Source organism: Erinaceus europaeus, chromosome 21 (assembly GCF_950295315.1).
Source record: "Erinaceus europaeus chromosome 21, mEriEur2.1, whole genome shotgun sequence".
Taxonomy (NCBI): Eukaryota; Metazoa; Chordata; class Mammalia; order Eulipotyphla; family Erinaceidae; genus Erinaceus; species Erinaceus europaeus.
This window is the reverse complement of record NC_080182.1, coordinates 26,602,681-26,629,693: the sequence shown is the minus strand read 5'-3', so window position 1 is coordinate 26,629,693 and position 27,013 is coordinate 26,602,681. Positions and strand designations below refer to the sequence as shown.

The following is a 27,013-nucleotide window of genomic DNA, read 5'->3' as shown; positions in this document are numbered from 1 at the left end:
GCGTCTCTACCTGGCTGTCAGGGAAAGCCCCTGTCTGAGGACTGTCCTTTTGGGCAAGAGGGACCAGCATGAAAGCCACCACCCCCCTTTCTGTGAAGGAGGGTGCAGTGCAGGGAGTTCTGTCCTGCCCCAGAGTGTCACAGCCACCACTAGCCCTAGGAGGGCCCAGGCTGGAAGCAGACACAACACATTCTGTGAAAGCCACTAGCTTTTACTCACAAGTGGGGAGGGCGATGGTGACTCAGGAGTCTCTGAGGATGGGGTTCCAACAGGGTCTCCCCAGGGTTCAGGGGTGTGAATGGAAGGGAGGGACTTGTGAAGGCCTTGACCATGATGAGGGTAGGGAGATACCACTGCCAGGTGAGACCTGCATTCAGAACAGGCCTAGCTGCTTTTTCTCCTGCTGCTGCCGCCACTTAGCCATGCTGTAGAATTCATCCTTGGACTTCCTGAAGAGATCTTGGAAGTCGGAGTCTGAGAGATAGGCCTGGGGAAGAAGTAGGGGAACAGCACTATCTGACTCTACAACCCTATTCAGCCCAGGGCTCAAGGCTCCCTTTCCTCTCCCTGCCAGGGACCCCACCTGAGACAGACAGCCCCCTGGAATAGTCTGCTAGCTGCCACTGTCCATTTAGATGCCCTGATGCTGGGGCAGTGGGCACGGGGGGCTCATGGACCCACCTCCTTGTGGTTTGGGTCCACGCCGTCTGGCAGGTCCTCAGCATGCTGGTGCATTAGCTGCTCTCGGGGCCAGCAGCCATTGACGGTGGATCTGGAACTACTGGTGCTGGGGCTGCTGCTGCCGCCTCTGGCCTTGGAGCCCTGCTCCAGCTCACTCTCGGAGCTGTCCTGGGAGCCCTTGAAGGCCTTCAGGGCCAAGGGGCCTGCCCTGCCATTGCTCGACCATTTGGGCAGCTGGAAGCTGTTGACTTCCTGCCAGGGGAAGGGGACTCAGGCTGCTGGGAATGGGGGGCTGGCTCTCCACCCCTCCCAAGGAGCCTACTCTGAGCCTACTCTGAGCCTACTGGTCCTCTTGGCCCCAACTGCAAAGCCTGAAACCTACCACAGCTGGGGCCCCTTCTCTGCCCATCTGTAGCCATCTGAGGCCAGCCCCTTGGGGAAGCCGGGGTAGGGGACTCCAGTACTCACAGCTGTGATCTCAGTGATGGTGGCTATAGTTCCCACATTGCCCTCCACCACCTCCTCATAGGACTGGTTGTTCTGGGGAGAAGAATCAGAGGAGCTGTGGATGGGGCATCAGTGCAACCCAGGAAGGGCCGGAGGATAAGACCAGCCCCCCCCACCCTACCCCCCACACACTGGCGATTCCTCTGGTCCAGATTAGGGGGGCCTTGGGAGATCTGGTCTCACTCACCGTCCACTTGTAGGGGTCCCAGCTGAGAAACCACCCAGTGAAGGTGGGAGGCTCATGGCCCTGCTTGACCAGCACGATAGGTAAGCTCAGGCTCCTTCCTGCGGGGTGCGTCTTCAGATACTCCCGGCCCCAGGCTACTGCCTCCTTCTTCCACGGGTTTTCAGCTTCTCCAAGCCACAGGAAGATCTGAACAGGGCAGGTGGAAGCGGCAAGAGGCTGGCACGGTACTTAGAGGCCCTTCTCAGGTCCTCAGCTCTGGGGCCTACCCTAGACCAACAGTACGTACAGGGCTGTTGGAGCTGGCCTATCTCTGCGTCTGGGGAAGCTGGAGCATCTGTGGGCAGCTGACCATTTCCTTCCCACCCATGTCTGTCCGTTGGCCTCAGAATCCCCTCTACATCCCAGCCAATCAGAGCATACCCACACCCTCAAGCACACGAGATCCACATCACACATGCAGAAACACGTAAGACCACAGCGACTCGGACATAGATTCTACCATTACCCCACAACCTGCATGGTCACAGGAGGGCACGTAAGTAATTGTATGTGGTCACACAACTGCACAGAGCCAGCCTGAAAAACAGCTGCAACCAGCCAGCATACTCTCCAGCGCTCCACCACTGATGCAGTGTCCTTCCTTCACACGGTTTCAGCAGGCCTGACCAGTCACAGATGGTCACTTGACCCATGGGGCATTCACAGACCCGTGGGGCCCATCATCCATATTACACTCCCTCACTCAGCCCTGATATGTCAGGTATAGGCCTTCAGTCACTTGGAGTCACACACACCTTTGAGAGACAGAGTCACATACAGCCACGAAGCTGGTCACAGTCACAAGTCCCAAGACACAGTCACCCACAGCCTCATACAAGGGGTCATCCAAGGTCACAGTCCCGTTATACGGCCATCACTGTGCTGTGGCATTGCATGCAGCCAGACCGCCAGAAGCACACATGATCACATGCTTACACCTGTCCCCACTCTGCCAACTCACCTCCTGCCAGGTGTCCAGTAACATGATGTCATACTTGTCAAGGCTGTCCTGGCTAAAGAATGCCACTTCCGTGAGGACCAGGCTGCCCACGTGACTGGAACATTCGTACAGCCGTGGCTGAAAGTCAGAGCTGTCCTCAGGGTGCCTGTGTGTGGGCACAAGCTATGAGGGGCACAGAGAGACCTGTGCCCTCACCAGGATGTGCCCAGCTGCCCCTCAGCTGAGACGCCCCCTCTGAGCTCCATCCATCTCATGGTTCACTTGAGGAGCACCCTGCTCCTCTCTGGGCTGGTCTGTCCTGGGGGAAAGATTAGACTGGATCTGTTTACCCAGCCAGCTGGGGCACAAGCTGCCCTAGGAATTTCCCCAGGAGTGGGCACAGGGGAGTGGAGGGCAGTGCAATGCATAACCCAGGCCAGGACTCAGCACCCTCCCTCTGAGGCCTTACTGTGCCCTACTCTCCCACATGCACCTTTGTCCTAATTAATTAATTAATTTGCCCCCAGGGTTATTGCTGGGGCTCGGTGCCTGCACTATGAATCCACTGCTCCTGGCGGCCATTTTTGTTTTCCATTGTTGTTGATGCTGTTGTTGGATAGGACAGAGAGAAATTGATAGGGGAGGGGAAGGCAAAGAGTGGGGGGAGAAAGACAGACACCTGCAGGCCTGCTTCACCGCTTGTGATGCTCCCCCCACAGGGGGGAGTGGGGACTCGAACCCAGTTCCTTGTGCAGGTAGCATGTATGTTTGACCGAGTGTACCACCATCCAATTCTAGGTTTTTGTTTTTTAGTTTGCCAGAGCACTGCTTAGCTCTAGTTAATGGTGGTTTTGGGGACTGAACTTGGGGCCTCAGAGCCCGAGACATGAAAGTGATTTTGCAGAGCCAGTATGCTGTTTCCCCACTGCCTCGTCCATTTATAGAACACACACACCTGCACCCTGGACACCAAGGTGTGAGCATTCGCATATTCTCCTCTCCCTTTCTTTCTCCTTCTCTCTCTCCTCCTCTCTCCCCGCCCCCTCCTTCTCTCTTTCTCCTAGAGACTGAGATCCTGCATCAGGGTGATGGTCCAGGGCAGGGATGACGCAGAGAGCAAGTCTTCCCAGCAGAGGGCGCACTGTCATCTTCTAGATCAAGTGCCCCCAGGGGAAGCGTGGGCTGTGCTCCAGTGGGCTGGGAAGCCAATGGGAGCAGAAAAGGGCCTCAGTTCCTTCTGACTTCTGAGCACTCTGTGTGGTCTTTAGTTGCCCACCTCTCTGGGCCTCAGCTTCCTCCTCAGTGCCAGAGGTGGGGGACACCCTCTTCCCAACCCAGTTACCTCTTGCTGTTGGGAAAGGGAGCCCGGCCTCCCAGGGCCTCCCAGAACTGGGGGGGCTCCTGACCCTCCAGCACCATCTCCTTGTTCTGCCCAGAAATGACAGCGACCACCATGCGGGCCATCTCACGCTGGTCACCACTGCAGCCCTGTCAGGCAGAGAACAGAGGCAGGTCCACTGGGGGAGGCTCTTCTGTCCCACCCCCTAAGGCCTGGTGGGGAGGCTGGAAAGGAGTCATTGGTGGCAGGGCAATCCTGAGCAAGGGGTCTGTTTTCCTCACCTCTGCAGCCCCAGCCTCAATCTCACCAGCTTCTCAAGGACACAGGGACAAGGGGACCCAGGCTTGGGAGCCATACATTCAGAGAAATATCTGAAAACTGCCTTCTCCTTTTCCCCAAAAGGCCTAGACTGACGGGACTATGAGTCTCTCAGGTCCACCTGTCACTTTGTGACTCCCCGACTCCAGAGGGGACCCGCTGTGACCCTCCCTCTGCCCTACCAAACCCACTTGAGGCTAGACTTGTGAAGTCTGCATCCCTCGAGGCTTGAACCCACCCCCAACCTGACCCCACTGCCCCCCACTCCTTTGTGGTCAGTGTTGAGGGTGGGTACCTTCCCAAACCAGAGGTAGCAGGTAACAGGTGTGACCAACAGAAAAACGTCACTGGAGCTGAGGGAGGAGGCTCTGGCTGGCACCTCCATTGTTTTGGTGTTGTAGCTGTCAGTTCCTTGCACGTGGAAGAGCCTCATGGTGGGGCTGGGCTGCTCCTTGCTGCTGTGCTCAGTGCTCCCCTGCAAGAGTGCTGAACCTCAGACTGAGGCAAGAGCTGCAGAGGACAGACCACCTTTGGACCTGGAGGACCCTCACTAAGAGGCACCACTGGGTGAGGGTCTTGATAGTGGAGAATAGGCCCTTTTAGCTTTATTATTGTGATTATTTTTGCCACCTGAGCTATCATCAGGCTTTGCACTCGTATGATTCTTTAAAAAATATTTTATTTTATTCGGGGCCAGGCGGTGGTGCACCTGGTGAAGCGTACACTTTTTGGTGTGCAAGGACCCGGGTTTGAGCCCCCTGTTCCCACCTGCAGGGGGAAAGCTTCACAAGAGGTGAAGCAGGGCTGCAGGTGTCTCTCTGTCTCTCTCCTTCTCTATCCCCCCTTCCTTATCAATTTCTCTCTGTCTCTATCTAGTTATAATAAATTAAAATTATAAAAATATATATATTTAATCAAATTAAATATTGGATAGAGACAGAGAAATTGAGAGGGAAAAGGGAGATACAGAAAGAGAGAGAAAGCTAGATACCCACAGGCCTGCTTCACCATTTGTGAAGCACCCCACCCCCACCCCACAGGTGGGGAATGGGAGCTTGAACCTGGGTCCTTGCACATGATAATATATGTGCTCAACCAGTGTGCCACCTCCCGACCCTGCACCTGTATAATTCCATTGCTCTTGGAAGACTCTTTTATCTCCCTAGATAAAAGGTACGAAGACCAGATGAAAGGTAAGAACAGATGGTGTGGAAGAAAGATGCAAAGCTTCCTTCAATACAGTGGGGCCAGGCTTGAACTTGGGTCCTGCACGTGGCAAAGTAGAACACTAGCCATGTGGCCTGCCCTTCCAGCTCTTTATTTATTTATTTATTTATTTATTGCCTTCAGGGTTATTGCTGGGGCTCATTGCCTGCACCATGAATCCACTGCTTCTGGAGGCCATTTTCCACCCCCCCCACCTTTGTTGGCCTGTTGTTGTAGCCTTCTTGTGGTTATTATTGTTGTTGTTGATGTCATTCGTTGTTGGATAGGACAGAGAGAAATCGAGAGAAGAGGGGAAGGTAGAGAGGGGGAGAGAAAGATAGATACCTACAGACCTGCTTCACCTCCTGTGAAGCAACTCCCCTGCAGGTGGAGAGCCAGGGGCTCCAACCAGGGTCCTTATGCAGGTCCTTGCGCTTTGCGCCCCGTGGGCTTAACCTGCTGTGCTACCGCCTGACCCCCTCCAGCACCTTTTTAATGGAGCCTCTTGTCCCTTGGGAAGGGGTGGTTGTCAGGGCATGAGCCCCATCAAGGTCTGGAAAACACACAAAAAAAGGAAGTAGCTTTGCCCATCTGACCCTAGGCAAAGCCCTGGCTCCCTCTCCGTTCTCTGTGAATCACTAACTGTGGAGACAGGGGAAGACTCCCAGGCAGGAGTTACCCTTGGAGTTCCTGGACTTCAGACAAGAACCAAAAGACTGGCAAATGGTAATCTGGGCCCCTGGCCAGGAGAGAATGTACAGATGAAGGACAGAGGGAGAAGGTGGTGAGGCTGTAGCCACCACAGTAAGCTGGGTCCTACCTGGAAGACCACCAGCTGGCCCTGGAAGATGGCAAGGAAGTGGGGGGGCTCACTGCCCATGGTCACGTGCTCCTGCACCAGAGCTCCGTGGTACGTGAGGTCCAGCTCCTCGGCGTTGCAGCTCAGGGCTTTGATGTCCTGTGCGGTAGCCTGGAGACCCTGCAGGTGAGAGCAGTATTTAGGGGCCCTTCTTGGGTCCTCAGCTTGGGATTTTAGGTGCCAGCCACCCGTCCCTCCTACCCCCAGGCCAGCGCACCTGCCACAGGTACAGGATGTACTGGACATGGCCCATCTGCAAATACGTGTAGAGGATAAGGTAGCAGTTGCCTGCACATAATTGTCTGTGGTGTTTGGGGTCCACGGGCTGCCTGCTGACATCCTGGATGTACCACACCTGGGGAACGGACGCCCTTGGGATCAGGTGGCACCCTGCCTCTGGCAGAAGGCTCTGCTCTCTGCCATTCACACCGTGTGCTGGGCTTGTGCAAGAACCTGCAGGCAATTTCCCTTTCCCCTGTGCACTCCAGGGCCACCCCACATACACCCCTTCAGCTCTCAGTCAGGATGCCGAGCTGGTGTCTGGAATGAGCCAGTGGTGGAGACTCAGCCTCTGACAATCCCCCACCCCCAGCCCTGGCCCTACTAGTCACAGCTCAGGTGAAGGGCGGGCATCCAGACTTGGCACAGCTGCTCACTGCTCAGGCCTGGGCAGAAGAAGCCGGGCACAAACAAGGCCTCAGGTTTGTTTTGGTTTTTGCCACCAGGGTTATCACTGAGACTCACTACCTACACAACGAATTTACCACTCACTCCAGTGGCCATTTGTCAATAGAGACAGAGAGAAATGGAGAGGGAAGAGAGAGGGAAAGACGCCTTTAGCACTGCTTTACTGCTCATAAAGCTTCCCTCTGTAGGGGGACATGAGGCTTTGAATCGGGGTCCTTGTGCACTGTGGTGTGTGCCTCTAATAGGTATGCTACTGCTCAGCCCCTTCAGGCTCTTTTAAAAGTATTGCTTAAGGGGCAGGTGGTGGTGCACCTGGTTAGGGGCTCACATTACCGTGCACAAGGATCTGGGTTCAAGCCCCTGGTCCCCACCTGCAGGGGGAAAGCTTCACAAGTGTTAAAACAGGATTGAAAGTCTCTCTCTCTCTCCCCTCTCAATTTATGTCTCTATCCAATAGTAAATAATAAAAAAATAAATAAATAAAAATAAAAAAGATTGCTTTAAAAAAAAAAAAGAAAAGACTGTCAAAGACTAAAAGGAAAAACACTTCCTCACACTTATCGATAGGGTTGAGCTCTGGAACCAGGCAGGCCCTAGTCTGATCCTGGGTCAGCCCTGAATTGGCAGAGACCTGTCTGAGCTTTGGTTTTTCCCACCTATAAGGTGGGCCTGGGCTTCCAGTGCCCCCCACAGAGTCAGACAGTTGCCTCTGGAAAAGCTCCGGAGACGAGTGCATCCAGAATCTTGCCTTTTGCAGAGGACACTGATTCTGACTTCACACCACCAAGGAGCAGCACTCACTTGGTGACCAAGCTGGTCTGCTGGAAGGGCTCCCCTCCCTGCTTTTGTACTTAAGGCCTGGGCCACAGAGGCCTCCCTCTTGCCCTCCTCTCTGCTAGCCTGTCATTTCTTATTTATTTATTTATTTATTTATTTATTCCTTTTTGTTGCCCTTATTGTTTTATTGTTGTGGTTATTATTGTTGTTGTTATTGATGTCACTGTTGCTGGACAGGACAGAGAGAAATGGAGAGAGGAGGGGAAGACAGAGAGGGGGAGAGAAAGACAGACACCTGCAGTCCTGCTTCACTGCTTGTGAAGCAGCTCCCCTGCAGGTGGGGAGCCGGGGGCTCAAACCGGGATCCTTACGCCAGTCCTTACGCTTTGCACCACGTGCATTTAACCTGCTGCGCCACCGCCCGACTCCTTATCCTATCATTTCTGCCTCCCTATTGTCCCTCTATCTTTCTCTGTGTCCCCATGCTCGCCACCCATCTTCTTCTTCCCAAACCTTTTTCTTTTTTCCTCTCTCTGTCCTTCCTCTCTCTTCCTTTTTTAAAATTTTAGTTATATTTAATTTAGTTTAATTTAATTATAGGACAGAAAGAAATTGAGAAAAAAAAAAAAAGGAGACTCAAAGGAATACAAGGCTTTGCCCGCCATATCAAGATGGACAATTGGCCCGCACAAAGCTAGGAAGTAGGCCCTAGCTTCTCAATATTGCAGAACCCATCAGTCTGACACCAAACACCATTTTCTGGCTGAAAACAGTGTGTGGCTCTGTTGGGGGTTGGGTGTGTTGGGCTGTGGTTGAGTATATGGGCTGTTGGCTGTGAGGGACTGTGATCACATGTACAGCTGCCTGTTTGCAGTGGTAATAACAAGGTGTGAGAAGGTGTGTCTGTATCACCATACATGTAATCTAGGTGTATGACTTGTGTCCCGTGTGCCTTGACTGATGTGAGTGGCCATGTGTGCTGTCAGAGGTGGCATGTATGAGTTAGCAGTCAGGAGAATATACATATGTGTATATATGTATTTAAATATTATACATATTGTTATAGTATATAAGACTCTTCATGTATATGTGTATCCTTAGAGATCCCTGGTTGTGGGTAGATAAGCACCTGTGTGTACCTAGAACACTAGGGCAGCTATTTATTTCACCTGAAGAATAAGCCTACTGCAATGGGTCCAGGCAGTGGCACACCTGGTTAAGTGTACATGTTCATATGTTCAAGGACCTAGGTTCAAACCCCCAGTCCACATCTGTAAGCAGAAAACTTCACAAGTGGTGAAGCACTGCTGCAGGTGTCTCTTTGTCGCTCTCTCTCTCTCTCTTCTTCTCTCTCCCCATTGCTTCTCAATTTCTCTCTGTCCTATCAAATTAAAGTGAAAAACTCTTACAAAAAAAATTTTTTTTAAAAAAAAGGAAGCAAGGAAGAAAGAAAAGAAAAAAAGAAAAAGCCTACCACCCAGGTACCAAGCCTGCGCCTCTCACCTCCACCTTCCCGGACCCATCGTCCACCATCCTGAGCTGGGCTGCTAGCTCAGGCTGGACATGCAGCTTGGCCACGTCCAGCTTCACCTGATTCAGTTTACCTGTGAGGAAAAAGGTGTTACTGCCCAGTCCACCCACTCTGGCCTCTCATGGCCTGTCACTCAACAATTTTGTGTGGCCACAGGTTCTGAGTCCAGGTCTGTCCACATTCAGCTACGATCCTTTTCCTGTCTTTGGGTGGAGTCGCAGAATGCCCTGGGCAGGACGCGCCACAATCCTGCCCCTTCCCCAGCTCAGGGCGGGCCTGGGTGATACCCCAGGGAGGCCCCGCCCCATTCTGACTGGGCCACGCCCACCGAGCGAGTTTGCCCCGCCCGGGTTCTGCCTGCTGGGCTAGGCCCCGCCCCTTACTAGCGCCGCCCCCCTAGCTCAGTCCCGGCCCTGCAAACCAGGCCACGCCCCTCTATCCCTAGGGAGGGCTTGTCCTGCCCCCTAACCACGCCCCCACGTTGCCTGGACTACGCCCTTCCACCCAGGGAGGACCCGCCCCACTCAGGACCCGCATCTGCTACTCACCCGTAGCCTCACTGAGGTGGTTGCTCCCAGGAGGTTCCTTGGACCATTTTCGGAAGAGCTGCTGGAAAGCAGCCGGCTCGGCGCCTTGCTTCACCACCTCCACGCTGGTGTAGGTCGGGTAGCCCTTGGCATGGATGAAGCCCTGGGGCCCCCGGCTCTGTCAGGCGAGCAGCCCCGAGGGCTCACAGTCAGCTCCACCGGGGCACCTTCCACCCAGCCTGCAAAGGCCTTCTGAGCCCGGGCCACATTAATTAAGGGAGCCTGCTCACGATCCACTTCATGCTGCCTAGTGACTTCCCCGGGGTCCCTTGCTCTGCTTCTCTGGAAGGACCAGACTTGGACTCCCACTCTTGTAAGGAGGGGCACCTAGTACCAAATATCTCCCTTTGGCACATGATTTCTTGGGTGCTATCCAAGGTGGCAGTCCCCCTGTGCCCCAGAGAGGGGCCCTGGGTTCCCCTTCACACATGTAGACAAGATTTGTGTCTCTTCTGATAGGCTGAGGCCTCAGGCTCCGGGCAGTGTCACCTCCCTTAGACAGGGCTTCCCAGGACACCTTCCAGGACAGGACACCTTCCTGCTCAGATTTCAAGGCGGGGTAGTGTTCTCTGTCAGACCCCAGGGTAGGGCTGCCACCCCCTCAAGCCCAGGGCAGCCCCTCCTGAGCCAGGCTGGGAGTCTCACCAGCGCTCTGCCAAAAGCGGCCTCCTTCTCCCGGAGACCAGACTTGCGTCCCAGCCACATGTAGATGTTGAAACCGCCCTGGTCCACGATGTGGCAGTCCTGGGAGCAAGAGTGGAGCTGGTCAAGGGTGATCCAGACTGAGCTGGGACCGTGAAGTGGGGGGCGCAAGGGGACCGGCCTGCCTCACCTCCTCCTGTAGCAGGTCTTGGGTCAGTGGACGAGTCGCCAACTCCTGGATCACCAGGTCCTTGCCCTTCTCACGGACACTAGGGAGTGGGCATCCTAATGTGGGCAGGTCAGCCCTTACCTGGCCTGGATGCCCTCTTGCCTCATTTTGCCCCTCACCCCTTGGCAGAAGATAGGGGGTCCCGTGGGCCCTGAGTTGAGTCTCTCTTTTTTAAATTGCCACTAGAGTTATTGCTGGGCATTGGCGCCAGGACCATGAATCCACTATTCCTGGTGGCCATTTGTTCCATTTTATTATTTTCTTTTTTTCAATTTTTTAAAATTTTTGTATATGTTTTTAATATTTATTTATTTACTCCTTTTTGTTGCCCTTACTTTTTTATGGTTGTAGTTATTAATGTCATCATTGTTGGATAGAACAGAGAGAAATGGAGAGGGGAGGGGAAAACAGAGGGGAGAGAGAAAGACAGACACCTGCAGACCTGCTTCACCGCCTGTGAAGTGACTTCCCTGCAGGTGGGGAGCCGGGGGCTCGAACCGGGATCCTTAGCGCCGGTCCTTGCGCTTTGCGCCACCTGCGCTTAACCCACTGCACTACCTTCCGACTCCGTATTTTCTTCTTTTTTTTTTAAAAATTATTTATTTATTATTAGATAGAGACAGAAATTGAGAGAGGAGGGGAAGCTAGAGAGGGAAAGAGACAGAGGACACCTGCAGCCCTGCTTCACCATTTGTGAAGTGTTTCCCACCCCTGCCCTGCCCTGGCAGGTGGGGAGTGGGGGCTCAAACCTGGATCTTTGTGCATGGTAATATGTGCACTGAACTGGGTGTGCCATCCCCCAGCCAACTGAGTTGAGTCTTAACTCCTCTGCAGCCATGTCCCTCTCAGAGCTTCAGCTGCTCTGCCAGTAGAATGGTTTCTCAGAAGGGCAGCCCTACAAAAGTAAGGGCTGGACCCCATGAGCCTTCTCTGAGTAGCTGTAGTCAGGAGGAATATGCAGGCTGGGCTACTCCACCTCCCACACCCACTCCCATGCCCACTCCACGGTCTGCTCACTGGTAGAGGCGGACATTGGATTTCTGCTGTAGGGTAACAGTCTTGCTGGGCAAGGCGGTGTGCAATTTGCCTCCTTTGCAGCCCAGCACAGTTTCCATGACCTGTACGAGGTCGGGGGCCTCAGCCTCATCATCTACCACGCCGACTTGTGCACGGCCACCACGCTCCCGGTCCTGGAGGCTGCAGGTCAGGGCCAGCCCCTGAAGGAGAGAAAGCTGGCAGTCTATACTTCCCTAGCACACACCCCACTCATAAATAACCCACCCCAGATCCCTCCAGTCATTGTCCCACTGCCAGAGGGTGAGGACAGGGAACAGTGTCTCTCCTTCTGGCATCTAGGACATGGCCACCAGTGTCTCTCCTTCTGGCATCTGGACTCAGCTTACACCCCAAGGGTGCTTCTTAAGCTGTAGTCGAGAGCCAGGTTCAGATCTGGGGGTAACCGTGGGGTAACCTCCACCTCCACGTCAGGGCAGACACTAACCCGTGCCTTCTCGGAAATGCTGGTCTTAGGGCCATTCCACTGGATCATCACCTTGCCCAGGTCCAGCAGGAAGATGTCACTCGTATTGAAACTATTCCAGGAGAGCTCTACCTGTCAGGGCCAGGAGGCGCAGGGAGGAAGGTGGGGTGTCATGCTCTTGGTACCCAGGCAGAAGGGTAGCACAGACTGTCCCCGAATCTGTGAGCACAGCTGAGTATGACACTTGTGTGCTGTGTGCAACTGGGTGTATGTGTTCCCATGCTCCTGCCGTCAGGTATGCGGGCATGTACCTGTGCCAACATGTGAAATCTTGAGGGCAACCCCACAGGTGTGGCTACGTGCATCTCTATACACGTGACCACAGCTAGTGCTGTTCCTTTTCTTAAAAAAAAAAATCAAACTGGTATCAAATCAAAATGGATCAAAGATCTGAATATTAGACCAGGAACTCCAGAATTTATAGAAGAAATGTCAGGGAGACTTTATAGGATCTTCACATCAAAGATGTATGTGGATACTCCACTCCATGGGCATGGGACATAAAAATAAGAGTAAGCAGGGAGTCGGGCAGTAGCACAGCGGGTTAAGCACATGTGGTGCAAAGCGCAAGGACCCATGTAAGAATCCTGGTTCAAGCCCCTGGCTCCCCACCTGCAGGGGAGTCACTTCACAAATGCTGAAGCAGGTCTGTAGGTGTCTTTCTCTCCCCCCCTGTCTTCCCTTCCCCTCACCATTTCTCTCTGTCCTATCCAAAACTACGACATCAATAATAACTACAACAATAATAAACAAGGGCAACAAAAGGGAAAATAAATAAATAAATAAAATTTAAAAAATATTAAAAAAAATAAGAGTAAGCAAATGGAGCTACATGAAACTAAAAAGTTTCTACACATCGACAGCAAACTACACAAGGATAGCCAGGCAATGCAGTAAATGGGAGAGGATATTTACACTTCACACATCTGACAAACGACTAATATTAGACATTGATACAAAATTGGTACAGAGCTACAAAAGAGGTAGAGCTAATCCAGTAAAAAAGTGAACCAAAGTGCTAAACAGAGTTTTCTAAAGAAGAGATACACATGGCCCACAGATATATGTTCCATTTCACTCATCATTAGAGAAATGCAAATTAAAACTACAGCGAGCTTCATCTCACCGCTAAGAGAATGGCCTGCATCAGCAAACCAGGAAATGACAGGTGTTGGAGAGGTTGTGGAGAAAAGGGAGCTTAGTTTCACTGCTGGTGGGAATGCAAACTGCTGCAGCCCCATTTGGAAGACTGTATGGAGAGTCCTTCAACAACTAAAACTGGAATGACTTTACGATCCTGCATGACCACTCTTAGGGATTTACCCATAGGACACTCAAACACTAACTAGAAGGGTCGTATGCACCCCTATGTTCACAGCTGTATTATTCACAATAACCAAAGAGTAGAAGCAGCCTAAATGCTCATCAATGGGTGACTGGCTAAAAAAAGATATAGGATATATATTCCATGGAATACTACTCTGCAATCGAGAAAGATGATACCGTGTTCTTTGGGACAAAATGGGTGTAACTGGAGGAGATTATGCTTAAAGAAATAAGTAAAGAGATGAAAGACAACTAAAGATGAATAGAGAATGAATAAAGATGAATATATAGAATAGAGAGAACTGATATGCCTGAACTTGCAAAACACACACTCATACACATACGCGCAAGCAAACTGTTTCTAAGATTGGTGAGACCTATGGTAGTTATCTTTGGGAGGTGGGAGGATGGGGATACAGAACTCTAGTGGTGGTTGTGGTGTGGAACTAGACATTATAATCTTATAATCTTGTAACTCATTATTAATCACAAATAAAAAATGGAAAGGAAAAAATCAGTGCTAGGAATTGAGCCTGGGGCTTTAAACACACGAAGTATGCATTCTACCACTGAGTTACTACCACCAGCCCTGTGACATCTTTCACTCATTGCACGTCTACAGCTGTCTGCAAGTACACACACACACACGTCGGGTGCACAGGATGGTTTTTCTGTGTGTGTGTATATATATGTATATACATATATATACATATATGATGCAGAGTATCAAATGTGAGTAAGTGTGTGAGCTTATGAGTGACAAGTGAATGTCTGCTTATGGGGGTGTGCCTCTGGGTAAACACATTCTTTTGTTGTTGTTGGTGGTGGTGGTGGTCTGAGTTGATTTTTTGGCTAGAAAGAAAAAAGAGGTAGACATAGAGACAAAGGGAGGGAGGCAGGGAGGAATCAAGGGAGGGAGGGAAAGATAGCACAGCATCAAAGCTTCCCCCAGTGTGTTGGGGCCCAGGCTTGAACCTGGGCAAGGTGCATGGCAAAGCCATTGTCTTTCCTCGTGCGCTGTCAGCTGGCCTCACAGGCACTCCAGAGTGCGAATGGGGACTCCACAGCACCTGGCCAGCAGAACAGCCGGGGGGTGGGGGGCTGACCACTGAGTCTGGGGGTGACAGCATGGGAGTCTGTCTGTGAGTCCCAGGGCTGCCACACATTCTGGAGACAGCAGTGTGCATGCCTCAGGCATCACCATCCCTGCAGCAGACGTCAAAGACCTGAATGGTTATGCCACTGGATTCTTGCCAGAGGGTAGCAGGTATCTGGTTCTAACGAGATCAGCTTTTTTTTACTTGCTTTCCTGATGGATGGAAATTGTGATCCACTCTTCGGCCTACAGTGGCCTTGAGGGTAACAGTGGGAGAGCGTGCACACCAGTGGGTGACAATGACAGTAAGTGTGCACGGCTGTGTGTGTCCTGTCCACCCCCACCCCCCCCCGTTGTGCTGCTGATAGGAATTGCCAGCTGTAGCATCTTGTCTGCCTCATAAGGACACACACTCAGACCAGCAGGTATGGGCTTCAAGCCTGGCTCTGCCTCCCCTCTCTGTCCTCTGTCAAGGTATGGCCCCTTGACAATGCCCCCAGTCACCCCTCTGCCTTGTACTTCAGTGCACGCAGGCCCAGCTGAGTCCAGAGATCAAGGGGTGGCCCTCACCTCCGTGGCAGACACGTGCTTCCTGCCTCTGATGTGCAGCAGCCGCTGGATGTTGTATATGTTGGTCTCCATGTGCTTGCCGGCAGAGGCCAGGCCTCCCTTCCTGTAGCTGCGGAGGGAAGGGGATCCAGTGTGAGGCCACGTGTTGCATGTGTGGCAGTGAGCACAGGTGTGTGGGCACACTGTGCCTGTTAAACATGTGTGGACATGTGCACCCAGGCGCATGAGAGGTTAGGAGTGTGCATGGGCTTATTCAACATGTATTCAACATTCATGCACCATTTGGGGTACAGCCTGTATCACTTTATCTGCACACAGAGCTGTGAACACGTGTGCAGGTGGGCATGTATGGGCACAGATATATACTTATGTATATAAATGAGGCCTAAATGCATCTGTTTATCCTTCCTGTGAGCATTTCTGTGAGTGCATGGCATTCTGGCAATAGCATGTACAAGTGTGGACATGCATATTCATGTATGTGTGAGGGAGTACCCATCTGGAGGCGTAGGGCGGTGAGTTTCTTGCACGTTCACGTAGATATGTATGCATGTGTTCACACAGATAGCAGGTGCACACATGCACTTCAACTACGTGAGACCAAGGTGAGCGAACGTGGGAGATTGCCAGTGACTCGTCCTAAACATATTGCAGTTACTTCGTTCCAAAAGCATTTGCAGCAATTTATAGCAAAAGACATATTTCTACCCGGCACAGTAACACAGAGGTAAACTCAAAATGACATTGGTATCCACTCCTGATTATAGAGCTGAGGGAACTGAAAAAACAGGTCCATACAAAACCTGAATATAAATGTCAACAATAGCATTATCCTCAACAGCTCTCGAGGCGGAAAGAACCCAGGAGTCCACTAAAGGATGTGTAGGTAAGTAAAGTGTGCCACATCCATAGGGTGGGATGTTATTTGCCAATAATAAGAAGTTAAGGGGCAATGAATGCAATAACAGCAGATGAGTCTTGACAGCATCATACAAAGTGATAAGACCTGTTGATTCATTCCCATAAAATGTCTAGAACAGGTAAATTGATAAGCCCAGACTAGTGGAAAAAATGTTGGGGTTGGGGACAGGAAAGTGGGGAGTACTTCTAAATGGAATGTGGCTTCTTTGGGGGTGATAAAAGTGGTCAGAATTCCTAAGGAACCTAACACACCTACCCAAAAAGATCTGTATATACCTATGTTTGTAGCAGCACAATCTGTAGTAGCCAAAACCTGGAAGCAACCTAAGTGTCCAACAATAGATGGGTGGCTGAGAAAGCTGTGGTCTAATACACAATGGAATACTACTCAGCGATTAAGAATGATTAAGTCATTCACCTCATTTTGGATGAGGCATTACAGAATCATGTGAAGTGAGAGAAGACAGAAAGAGAAGGATGAATATGGGGTGATCTACCTCATAGACAGAAGTTGAGAATTAAGAACAGAAAGGGGAGACACAAAGCAGAACTTGGAACTGGGTTTTGTGTATTGCACCAAAGTAAAGGACTCTGGGATGGGGGTGGGGTGGAGCAAGTGTTAAGGTCCTAGAACATGATGGTGGAGGAGGACCTAGGTGGGCGTTAGAGTGTTATATGGAAAACTAAGAAGATTTACACATATATAAACTTCCACATTTTATTGTCAACTGTAAGCTATTGATCCCAATACTTTTTTTTTTTTTTGCCTCTAGGGTTATTGCTGGGGCTCTGTGTGGATCCACTGCTCCTGGAGGCCATTTTTCCCATTTTTTTGCCCTTATGTTTGTTGTTGGATAGGACAGAGAGAAATGAAGAGAGGAGGGGAAGATAAAGTGGGGGAAAGATACCTGCAGACCTGCTTCACCACTTGTGAAGTGACCCCCCTTGCAGGTGGGGAACTGGGGGCTCAAACTGGGATCCTTGCGCTTCATGCCACGTGCACTTAACCCGCTGTGTTACTGCCCGGAAATATATATATATATTTATATTATAATTTTTAAAAAAAATAAACGAACAACAAAAAAGTGCTCAGAAGTGATGGTGAGGCCTGGCGAAATAGCACTTGCATAGTGCACTGGAGTTAGTGCTGTGGTTTCTTTCATTCTCTCTGCCTGTCTCTGTCTAAAGAAGCTAATGATATTAATGGCTGCACAAGTCTGAATACACTGAAGATCACTGGCCTGTCTATTTCAAGTGGGTGAGCTGTACGGTACGGGACGTGTATGGCAAAAAGAAACACAACCCACCCTCTGGGGATAAAAGACAGTCACCCCAGGCCGCCCAGGATCCCAGGGCTCGGTCCTTGGCACTCACATGATTCCTGGGCGGAAGTAGCTGCAGAAACAGTCGGATTCGTGGCCCTGGACTTCGCGGTGCTGCACGGTGCTGTCACACAGCGCCTCCTGCAGGCGCTGCATGAAGGCGCCCAGGACGGTCTGCTCCTCCGCGCTTGCTTCCTTCCCCACCCAGTAATGCAGGTCGCTGGATGTCCCCTTCTTGGCCTTCGGGCTCCGTGAGACCTAGGGCCCAGGATTTTGTGCGTGCGTGCATGTGTGTGTGTGTGTGTGTGTGTGTGTGTGTGTACATTGGGGGAAGGATTCTAAAGACCCGAGGAAGGGACTGGGTTCAAAGGTAAGGTCATGAATGGACTAATGGCCTTGGGGTGACTGGGTGCTTCCAGGGACAGGGACTAGATGGATGGTGTGTGTGTGTGTGTGTGTGTGTGTGTGTGTGTGTGTGTGTGTGTGTACATTGGGGGAAGGATTCTAAAGACCCGAGGAAGGGACTGGGTTCAAAGGTAAGGTCATGAATGGACTAATGGCCTTGGGGTGACTGGGTGCTTCCAGGGACAGGGACTAGATGGATGGTGAGGGTGGGGGTGGTGGAGGGAAGTGTGAAGAAAGATCAATGCCCATACTTCTTCAGGTGGGGTGCAGTTCTCTTGGGACTCCCAGTCTCCTCTCAAGATGAAGGAAGGCTCATCTGCATCATCAAGAGTGGGGACCAGAGGATGTCACCCTCCCACACAGACTTCCCCAGTACTCACATGGAGGACGAGGTAGCAGTGCTCCTCAAAGAAGTTCCCATAAGCCTTCTCGGGTACCGGCACCAACTTCAGATCCTGGGAGGGGTGGGCACCTGGTAAAGCTTCAGGGACCACCCCTCCACTCCCACCCCCAAACTTACGAGCAGAGGAATTGGGGAGCGAACTTCTTCTCAGGGACCACACACTCTGTCACCCTCACACACCTCAATGATCCAGATGTGGAGGTCTCTGTGGCTCTGGATCGCGTGGAGGAGCTTGTCGATGTCCATGCTAGGCCAGGCAGGAGGGACAGAGGGAGGGGACAAGAGTGCTCAGGCTGGAGCCTGTGCTTTGGGCTCCAGGGAGGAGATCAACCCACCTCCAGTTCTCCAAGACGACCTCATGAGAATCAACGCCTTTCATTAGAGCCAAGCCAGCAAACCTGGACAGCAAAACTGAAAGGGAGCCAACCAGCCCCTGGCCTGCAGAAACTCTGCATACAGGGGCCCAGCCTGTCTGCGGTTGTGCTCTGTAGGGAGGTTGTGGGGATGTGGTGGAGCCTGGCAGGGCTTAACCTGAGGAGTGCGTCTATTCTGTCAGTCTCTCTCTCTACCGAGAAGTTGAGCAAGGAGGGACAGGAGTAACCACAAAGGTTTGCCCTGTCTTATAAGACTCCCTATCTCACAAACCACCCTGCATTCCTGATACTATGGCCATTAGATAAAAAGAAAGGGGGAGATGTTGGGAAATTGTGCAGATGTGGTTGAGCTTGGAAGGGCTCACAAAGCACCCTCCATTCCTGATACTATGGCCTATCTACATAATCATTGTTTGGCCTGAAAGATCCCCACCCATTCCATTCCTTTGATCTATCTTCTTTCTACTCTCAAGACACTCCCTGCCTCCAGGGCATTATTATTAATCCTACCAGTTGAACCCCTAGCAACAGTTGCTGGGGCGGTCCATACCATTCCTGGCCCCCTTTTGCCTTTCTCCACCCCTTTCTTAACCATGTATGGTATTGTCAAGCCACTTCCGTTTCTGTCTTGTCTCTTCCATGTCCCGAGCTGGAGGAGGGCGGGCGTACAGATGGAGAGGCTGATGCCAGCCATTGCGGTTGGTGCCATGTGGCTTAACCAGGTGTGTTACCGCCTGACTCTGGGGCATACAAATGAATAAAGATTTGTATTGCTTTGCCGTCACGAGCTTAGTCCCTGGGTTATCTGTCTCCCTTACGACTCTAGCCCGACAATGCTCTTCAAACAGGGCTCTTTTGAAGAAGTTTCCTGATCCCAGATTACTTGATACTTTCTTACCTAAAACCTCCATGTTAACAAAACATGTCTGGTTGACAGGCCTGTCCAGTAAGAAAGACTTCAGGCATTGCTTTAGTCACAGCTCCCTCCCCCTTAAGGCAGATGTATGGAGAGTGTCAAAACTAACTACTGGGGTCAGCTGGTGGTGCACCTGGTTGAGTGCACATGTTACAATGCATAAGGGCTGGGGTTCAAGCCCCTGGTCCCCATCCACAGAGGGAAAGTTTCATGAGTGAAACTTGAAACAGGGCTGCAAGTGTCTCTCTGTCTCTTCCCCTCTCTACTTCCCATTTCCTTTCAATTTCTGGCTATCTCTATCCAATAAATAAATAAATATAATAAAAATATTTTTAAAAAAGAGTTATCAGCCCACAGGCTGAGAGAGAACGCAAAAGCGCATTCATCTGTAACTTGACATTTGGTTCCTTCCCTGAAAAGTCTGGGGATTGTGCATAGACTGACCCGAGTAAACGAATATTTGGGGGCATCAAAGAAGCACACCTGGTGTAATGACATTCAGATCAAGATACTGTAATTAAGGTTGAACACATTCTCGATGTCTCCCCGACCCTAAAGGTTATTTTGCCATGACAATTGCTCCTGAATCATGTTTACCTAAAAACACCTGTGATCTTCCTCTTCCTTTTGAGGTGATATATATTTACCAATATATACCCTGCCAGGAGTTCTAATCAGGGCCACACCTGACAATCTCCCATCTCGGGGTGTGTCTAGGGGGTCGCTCCAGACTTCTTCAGATTAACTATATGGTGACTGAAGTTATTTTCTCCCAACTCTGAGACAAGTTGGATCTCAGGGTCCTGACATCTGGCTAAGGTTCTCTACCTGTATATTAGTTACAGGTTTAGTTCTGCAGACAGGGCTAACCCCTGCAGGGAGGGGCAGAGAGTGGGAAACAGGGCCTGCAGCTAGGCAGCCGCTGCAGACAGTAACAGGTTTTGCCGGCAGGCAAAGGCTCTGCTAGTAATGACAGATTCTGCAGGCAGACTCTAGAAATGAAACTGACTGGGAGTCAGGTGGTGGTGCAGCCAGTAGAGCACACACGTTATAATGCACAAGGACCCTGGTTCAAGTCCCTGCTCTCCACCTACAGGGGGAAGATTTATAAGCAGTGTAGCAGTGCTGCAGTTCTGTCATTCTCTCTCCTCCTCTTTTCTCCTTCCTGATTTATTTCTGTTCCTATATAGAAATAAATAAAATAAAATAAAATAAAATAAAATAAGGAAATGAAAGTGTCTCTTGTAGATCATAACAGGTTCTGCACACAAGGACAGAGCTGTCCATAGACGTGGGTGTTCCTGACAGTTAGGAAAGGGCCATGCAAAGACATTAGGCACCCACAGACAGGCCCTGCAAACAAGAGCAGAATCTGCAAATAGGTGCAGGCTCTTCAAAGACAATTTCCGCAGGCTAACAAGAGCAGTGTCACAGTTTCTTTGGACAAAAGTGAGCTCTATAGACAGCAGCCCTCTGCATAAAAAGACAGCCTGTACGAGATAGACTCCACCAGCTGAGGGGAATTCAGACAGACTGGGCAAACAGGCAAAGAAGCAGGTGGAAGGAGGTGAACTTTTAAAAAAAATATTTATTTATTTATTTATTCCCTTTTGTTGCCCTTGTTTTCTTATTGTAGTTATTGCTATTGATATTGTCATTGTTGGATAGGACAGAGAGAAATGGAGAGAGGAGGGGGAAGACAGAGAGGGGGAGAAAAAGATAGACACCTGCAGACCTGCTTCACCGCCTGTGAATCGACTCCCCTGCAGGTGGGGAGCCAGGGGCTCGAACCGGGATCCGTAATGCTTTGCGCCACATGCGCTTAACCTACCGCACTACCGCCCGACTCCCAGCAGGTGAACTTTTCACAGACAGGTTCTGCAAACAGTTACAAGTTCTTCAGGCGTGGAGGAGTTTTGCAGATTGGGGAAGAGTGTGCAGATATGGATGGGACACATTCTTAAGTCAGGGCCTCTGCTAAGGGCCAGAGCCTGCAGATGTGGACAAGTTCAAGATAAGTGAGGTTCTGCAAATGAGTACAGCCTCTTCAGTCAGAGGAGCACTTGGCAGACAGAAACAGGGTCTGCAGACAGGCCAAAGCTCTCTGGCATGCTCAGTCCCTCCTGGTTGAGGGCCAGTTTCTGGAAATAGGCTCTAAACCTGCAGAGAGGGCGATGGGAACAAGCTGGGTAAACAATCTCGCAAGCCCAGCAGCAATCCAGACTCTGACAAAAGACACAAGCTCTGCAAGGCAGTGGAGACAGCATAATGGTTATGCAAAAAGACTTTCATGCCTGAGGCACCAAAGGCCCCAGGTTCAGTGCCTAGCACTATCATAAACCAGAGCTGAGGAAAGCAAAGTCTGCAGTCAACCCTGAGTTTCTTCAGGGAAAGACAGGATTTGCTGAGATCACCTTTATGTTTAAGCACAGATGTCCATGACATGGGTAAGATTTTGAAACAGAGATGGGCTTTGTGGAAAGCCTGAGTTCTGCAGATAGGGCTTAGAAAAGAAGGAGCCGGGAGTTGGGCAGTGGCGCAGTGGGTTAAGCGCACATGGCGTGAAGCGCAAGGACCGGCGTAAGGATCCCGGTTCGAGCCCTTGGCTCCCCACCTGCAGGGGAGTCGCTTCACAGGCGGTGAAGCAGGTCTGCAGGTCTTTCTCTTCCTCATCTCTCTTGATTTCTCTCTGTCCTATCCAACAACGATGACAGCAATAATGATGACGACAACAAACAAGAGCAAGAAAAGGGAAAAAATGAAAGAAAATTAAAGAAAAGAAAAGAAAAGGAGGAGCCCAAGAGACAGAGAACAGCCCTGTAAATAGAATCGTCCTCCGCTCACAGGCACACATGAAGACCAGTTTGTGTGTGCAAAGGGGCTTAGGCTCTGCAGACAGACATAGGTGCTCCCACACAGACATACAGGCTCCTGACAGTGAAGGCAGTTGATGGGAATAGATACCACATGTGGATGGTTTCAGATAGGCAGTGCAAATAGGCAAAGACCTGGACAAATGGTACAAGTTGTCCATGTGGGACTCAGGTTCCGCAGACAGAAAGAAGCAGGCTCTGGAATTGGGACAGACTGTAAACAGAGGCATGGTCTGGAGACAGACACTTGTTGCAGAGGAAGCAGCTTTCACTGGTGGGGGCAGGTGCTGCAAACAGACAAAGCACTGGGAACAGGGACAAGGTTTTCAGGCAGAAAGAGGCATCCCTGATCAAGGTGCCAGACCAGCACTGTATACAAGGACAGGCTCTGGGCCTACACAGTGGTGCATCTGGTTGAGTGCACATATTACAAGGACCCTGGTTCAGCACCCCCCCCTGCAGTGCCCCCCTGCAGGGGGAAGCCTCATAAACTGTGAAGCAGTACTACAGGTGTTTCTCTTTGTCTCTCCTTTTCTATCTTCCCTCCCCCCCAATTTCTCTTTGACCTAGCAAATAAATAAATGACAATAAAAACATTTTAAAAAGAAAGAATAGGCTTTTTGTGTAGGGAAATTCCTCAAAAATAGCAGAGTTTGACTCAGGGAAATGGGAGAAACCTTTAAAAAAGACTTAGCTTCTTAGAAAAAAAAAGATGAAAATAAATAAAAATTTGACTCTGTAGTGCCAGGTGATGGCTCGCTCACCTGGTCCAATGCACAAACTACTATGCCCGAGAAGCATGTTTCAAGCCCCTGCTCCCTGGGGCTTCAGGGGAAGCTTCATGATCAGTATAGCAATGTTGCAGGTGTCTCTCTCTCTCTCTCCTTCTCTATCCCCCCCTTTTCTCTCTCCCTAGTTCTATATTTCTATATTGTCTATAATAAAAAGAAGAGGAGGAGGAGCACGAGGAGGAGGAGGAGGAGGAGGAGGAGAAAATGGCTGCTAGGAGCAGTGGAGTTGTCTTGCAGGCACCGAGCCTCAGCAACAACCCTGGTGGCAAAAAGAAGAAAGTGTAGAAAGGAAGAAAAATAGGGGGGTGGGAGAGAAGGAAAGGTCAGACGCTGAAAAATCAACACAGGTGCGGGACAGAAACAAGCGGCAGACAAGTCAAAGCTGCCAAGCCAGGGTAGACTGTACTCGAGGTTTGTCACTGAAGGTAGTGACAGACTGCAACTCACAGCCTAAGCTAACATGAGCAGGTGAAGAAAGAAGCCTCTCAAATCCCTGAAACTGAACAAGTCTTCATCCACACAGAGACTCTGCAAACAGCCACAGGCTCTGCAAACAGTGACTCAGCTCACTGAGAACTATGCTCTGTGCTCTGGAGTGTTCAGAGGAGGGAGGGAAGTGTGGAACGAAGTCGTTTGGCAGCAGGGGTACACTCTGAGGGCTGTCACATCTCTGAACTACCCCCAGGATTCCCTGCTACTTGTTCACAGTGGGAGGTTTGGTCATCGTTTTATCCACAGAAGTTCTTTCAGCATCTAACTTAGATCCTACCAGCTGCGACTTCTCTTCCGTCTTTCCTTTCCTTTCCTTTCCTTTCCTTTCCTTTCCTTTCCTTTCCTTTCCTTTCCTTTCCTTTCCTTTCCTTTCCTTTCCTTTCCTTTCCTTTCCTTCTCTTTTCTTTCCCTTTCCCCCTCCCCTCCCCTTTCTTTTTTGTCACCAGGGTTATTTATTGCTGGGGCTCGGTGCCTGCACTATGAATCTATTCACAGGAGCCATTTGTCCTTTATTATTTTTTCTTTCTTCTTTCTTCCTTTTTCTTTTCCTCCCTCTTTCTTTCCTTTTTTTAAAAAAATTATCTTTATTGGATAGAGACAGCCAGAAATCAAGAGGGAAGGGGTGATAGAGAGGGAGAGAGACAGAGAGATAACCGCAGCACTGCCTCACCATTTGCAAAGCTTTCCCCCTGCAGGTGGGGACCGGGGGCTCGAACCTGGCTCCTTGTGCATTTTAATAGTGCGCTCAAGCAGGTGCACCACCACCCGGCCCCTTCTCTCATTCTTTCTTTCTGTCTTTCTTTCCTTCTTTTTCTTTCTTATTATTAGATAGAACAGAGAGTAGTTGAGAGAGGAGGGGGGAGATAGAGAGGGAGAAAGACACCTGCAGACCTGCTTCACTGCTTGTGAAGTTTGCCCCCTGCAGGTGGGGACTCAAAGCCCCGCCGTGTGCATGGTAAAGCGTGTGCTCAGCCAGGTGCATCACCGCCCGCCCCAGCTGCAACTTTTTCTACTTGCTGCTGCTTTGTTCAGTGGACCTAGAAATCACCATTTTCTGCACACCTCCCTCCTAGTGACCCTCCTGGCAAGCTAACCCTTCCCTTACACTCCAGCCCTGTGTGAGCAGCGGAAACACGCTGGACTCTGCTGACCCCGTGTGACCAGGACAAACAAAGTGGGAGGAGAGATAAGAGAGTTACAGAGTCAGAGGCTGAGTGTGACAGATGGCACCCGAGAGGCCAGCATTCCTTGACCCCTTTGTTCAGGGTCCCCGAGAGTGAGCTCATGGGCTACTGTGGGAAACACCCAACCCCTCTCAAAGCAGGTCAGGGTGGCCCTGGCAGGGTGTGGGGAGGAGCAGGCTGGAGTATCCGGAGCTGAGTCACGACTTCCAGCCAACCAGGAGGCAGAGGGTGTGGTGCCACTAAGGGGCAGGGCTGCATCGTTCTCCCACTGGAGCAGAGGAGCCTGTGGCTGAGAGTGCGTCCTCTCCTTGATTCTACCCCTGCCTCCCAAGCTGCCCGACACCCACCCAGCAGGTGCTCAGTGAAGGAGCTTTCACTGAATGGCCTTGTCACCTGTGACTGAGCAAAAATGGATGGAGAAGGGGGAGGGTGGTCACCACCGGCTCTAACTGCACCCAAGCTGCACTTGGCTGTCCGTTGGTGTTAAACAATGTAAGTGACAGGCAGACACAGTGCCATGCAGGTCCTGAGCAACAGGAGACATGAAAGGACACTGAGTGATAAGTAGAGAGACATGCAGTGGTGACTGGTGACAGGGACTAAGGCCACAGGCGGGCAGTGGCCAGAGGTATAAACAGGAATAAGCTGTGACAGTGACAGAGGGACAGGCAGCACTGACTGTATTCCACCCCCCACCCCCAATGCAGGGGTCGCCAGGGAAGACTCATGGGGGGTGGGGACAGAAAAGTCAAACAAGTGGCTAGAAAGTTGGCTCTCATTAGGAGGGGACAGCATCTGGGAGTCTCGGCGGCGGTAGCACAGAGGGTTAAGCGCAGGTGGCACAAAGCACAAGGACTGGCATAAGGATCCCGGTTTGAGCCCCTGGCTCCCCACCTGCAGGGGAGTCGCTTCACTGGTGGTGAAGCAGGTCTGCAGGTGTGTCTCTTTCTCTCCCCTTCTCTGTCTTCCCCTCCTCTCTCCATTTCTCTCTGTCCTATCCAACAACGACGATATCAAAAATAGCAATAACTACAACAATAAAACAAGGGCAACAAAAGGGAATAAATTAAAAATAAAAGAGGGGACAGCATCACCCTCATGGGACACGGAGGGTGCCCTGATATCTAGTTTGGGGGGTTAAATCCTCAGATTCCTAATGTCTGAGACCCCTGTCCCAGGCGCCCTGTGTTTGCTGCCATCCAGCTATATCCTGGAGGGGTGGAAACAGGATGCTCAAAGAGTGGGGTCTCTCTCTTAGGATCTCATTTCCCCAAGGTTCCTCCTCCTCGTCAGGGGTCCCCTTCTTCCCCAGAGCTGCTCCCCAGCCCTCCAAGCCCTCCCATTCGAAGATGCCCCCTTTCCTTAGAGGAACTTCTTTCAGTCACCTCCCTGAGCAGCACCCTCCCCTTTTACTGGAAGATACCTCTTCGCCTCTGGGGCTCCCCTTTCTTTCTCACTGACTCCCTTCCTAGTACACTCTGAGTACCCCCTTTCCTCCTCCAGATGCCCCCTCTTTTCCAGTGTCCCTCCTTCCTGCTCCAGAGCAGGAGCACCTTCTTTCCCCTGGCTGCTCCTTCTCTCTACCCCCAGGCAACTCCCCTCTGGCTCCAAAAGACTTCCTGTCTCAGGGATCCCCTTCCTCTTCCAGTGCCTCATGTCTCCTGTCTTCTCAAGGGGTACAGCTTCCTCCTCAGGTGCCTGTGAGGAGCACACTGAGATCACTCTGCCCAACTTCTGTGAGCCCTCTGGGTGGGAAAGAGGGAGGGAAGGCCTGGCCTGCGACCGCCTGCCCCCTACCCCCCCCCCCCGACTCTGTGGGGGACCCCCATGGGGAGTACAAGATCTGTCTCTTTCTTTTCCGGGGAGCCCCCATGGTTTCCTGCCCTAATCAGTGTTCTCTCTTGAGCTCCCTGCTCCCCATCCTGCTGGTCTTTGGGTACCTCCCAACCCTGTGACCCCACTAGGAAGTCTCAAAAAAGCTTCTCCTCTCCTCACCGGCTCCTCAGAGCCCCCTCCCTGCCAGGCTTACCTGCCACAAACTGCTGGCGCCTTCACCCTGCCTGAGGGCAGTGCTGGGCCTGGCATGGGGCCAGACTCTGCCCCCCCCCCCCACTGTAACTCAATCCCTCCTCCGGCCCTGTAGGACACACCCCAGTCTTCAGAGGGCTGGCCTTCCAAACTTGGTCAATCAGTTAGTCAGTCTACAAACACTGACACCCCTTTCGAGGGCCAGCCTTGCTCCCCAGGGCCATGGTGGCCTGCCAGGCCTCG

General features: G+C 51.3%; 1 protein-coding gene across 3 annotated transcripts; it reads right to left on the bottom strand.

Moving 5' to 3' along the window:
* Positions 1 to 190: 190 nt before the first annotated feature.
* On the bottom strand, positions 191 to 27,013 carry VILL (villin like). Of its 3 annotated transcripts, XM_016185545.2 has the most exons (20): positions 26,772 to 27,010; positions 18,293 to 18,359; positions 18,090 to 18,164; positions 17,357 to 17,562; positions 15,062 to 15,170; positions 12,031 to 12,141; positions 11,547 to 11,746; positions 10,491 to 10,569; positions 10,304 to 10,402; positions 9,620 to 9,761; positions 9,044 to 9,144; positions 6,294 to 6,431; positions 6,038 to 6,196; positions 4,307 to 4,486; positions 3,697 to 3,842; positions 2,376 to 2,520; positions 1,376 to 1,561; positions 1,150 to 1,221; positions 682 to 933; positions 191 to 487 (listed from the first exon to the last, which is right to left on the bottom strand). In XM_016185545.2, exons 1-20 carry the CDS (start codon positions 26,825 to 26,827, stop codon positions 374 to 376), a joined length of 2,637 nt encoding a protein of 878 aa, XP_016041031.1. In that variant the 5' UTR covers positions 26,828 to 27,010; the 3' UTR covers positions 191 to 373. The 3 variants fall into 3 exon arrangements, with proteins under 3 accessions (XP_016041031.1, XP_060036594.1, XP_060036593.1); XM_060180611.1 differs by lacking the exon at positions 682 to 933 and having other exon boundaries at positions 26,772 to 27,013; XM_060180610.1 differs by lacking the exon at positions 6,294 to 6,431 and having other exon boundaries at positions 26,772 to 27,011.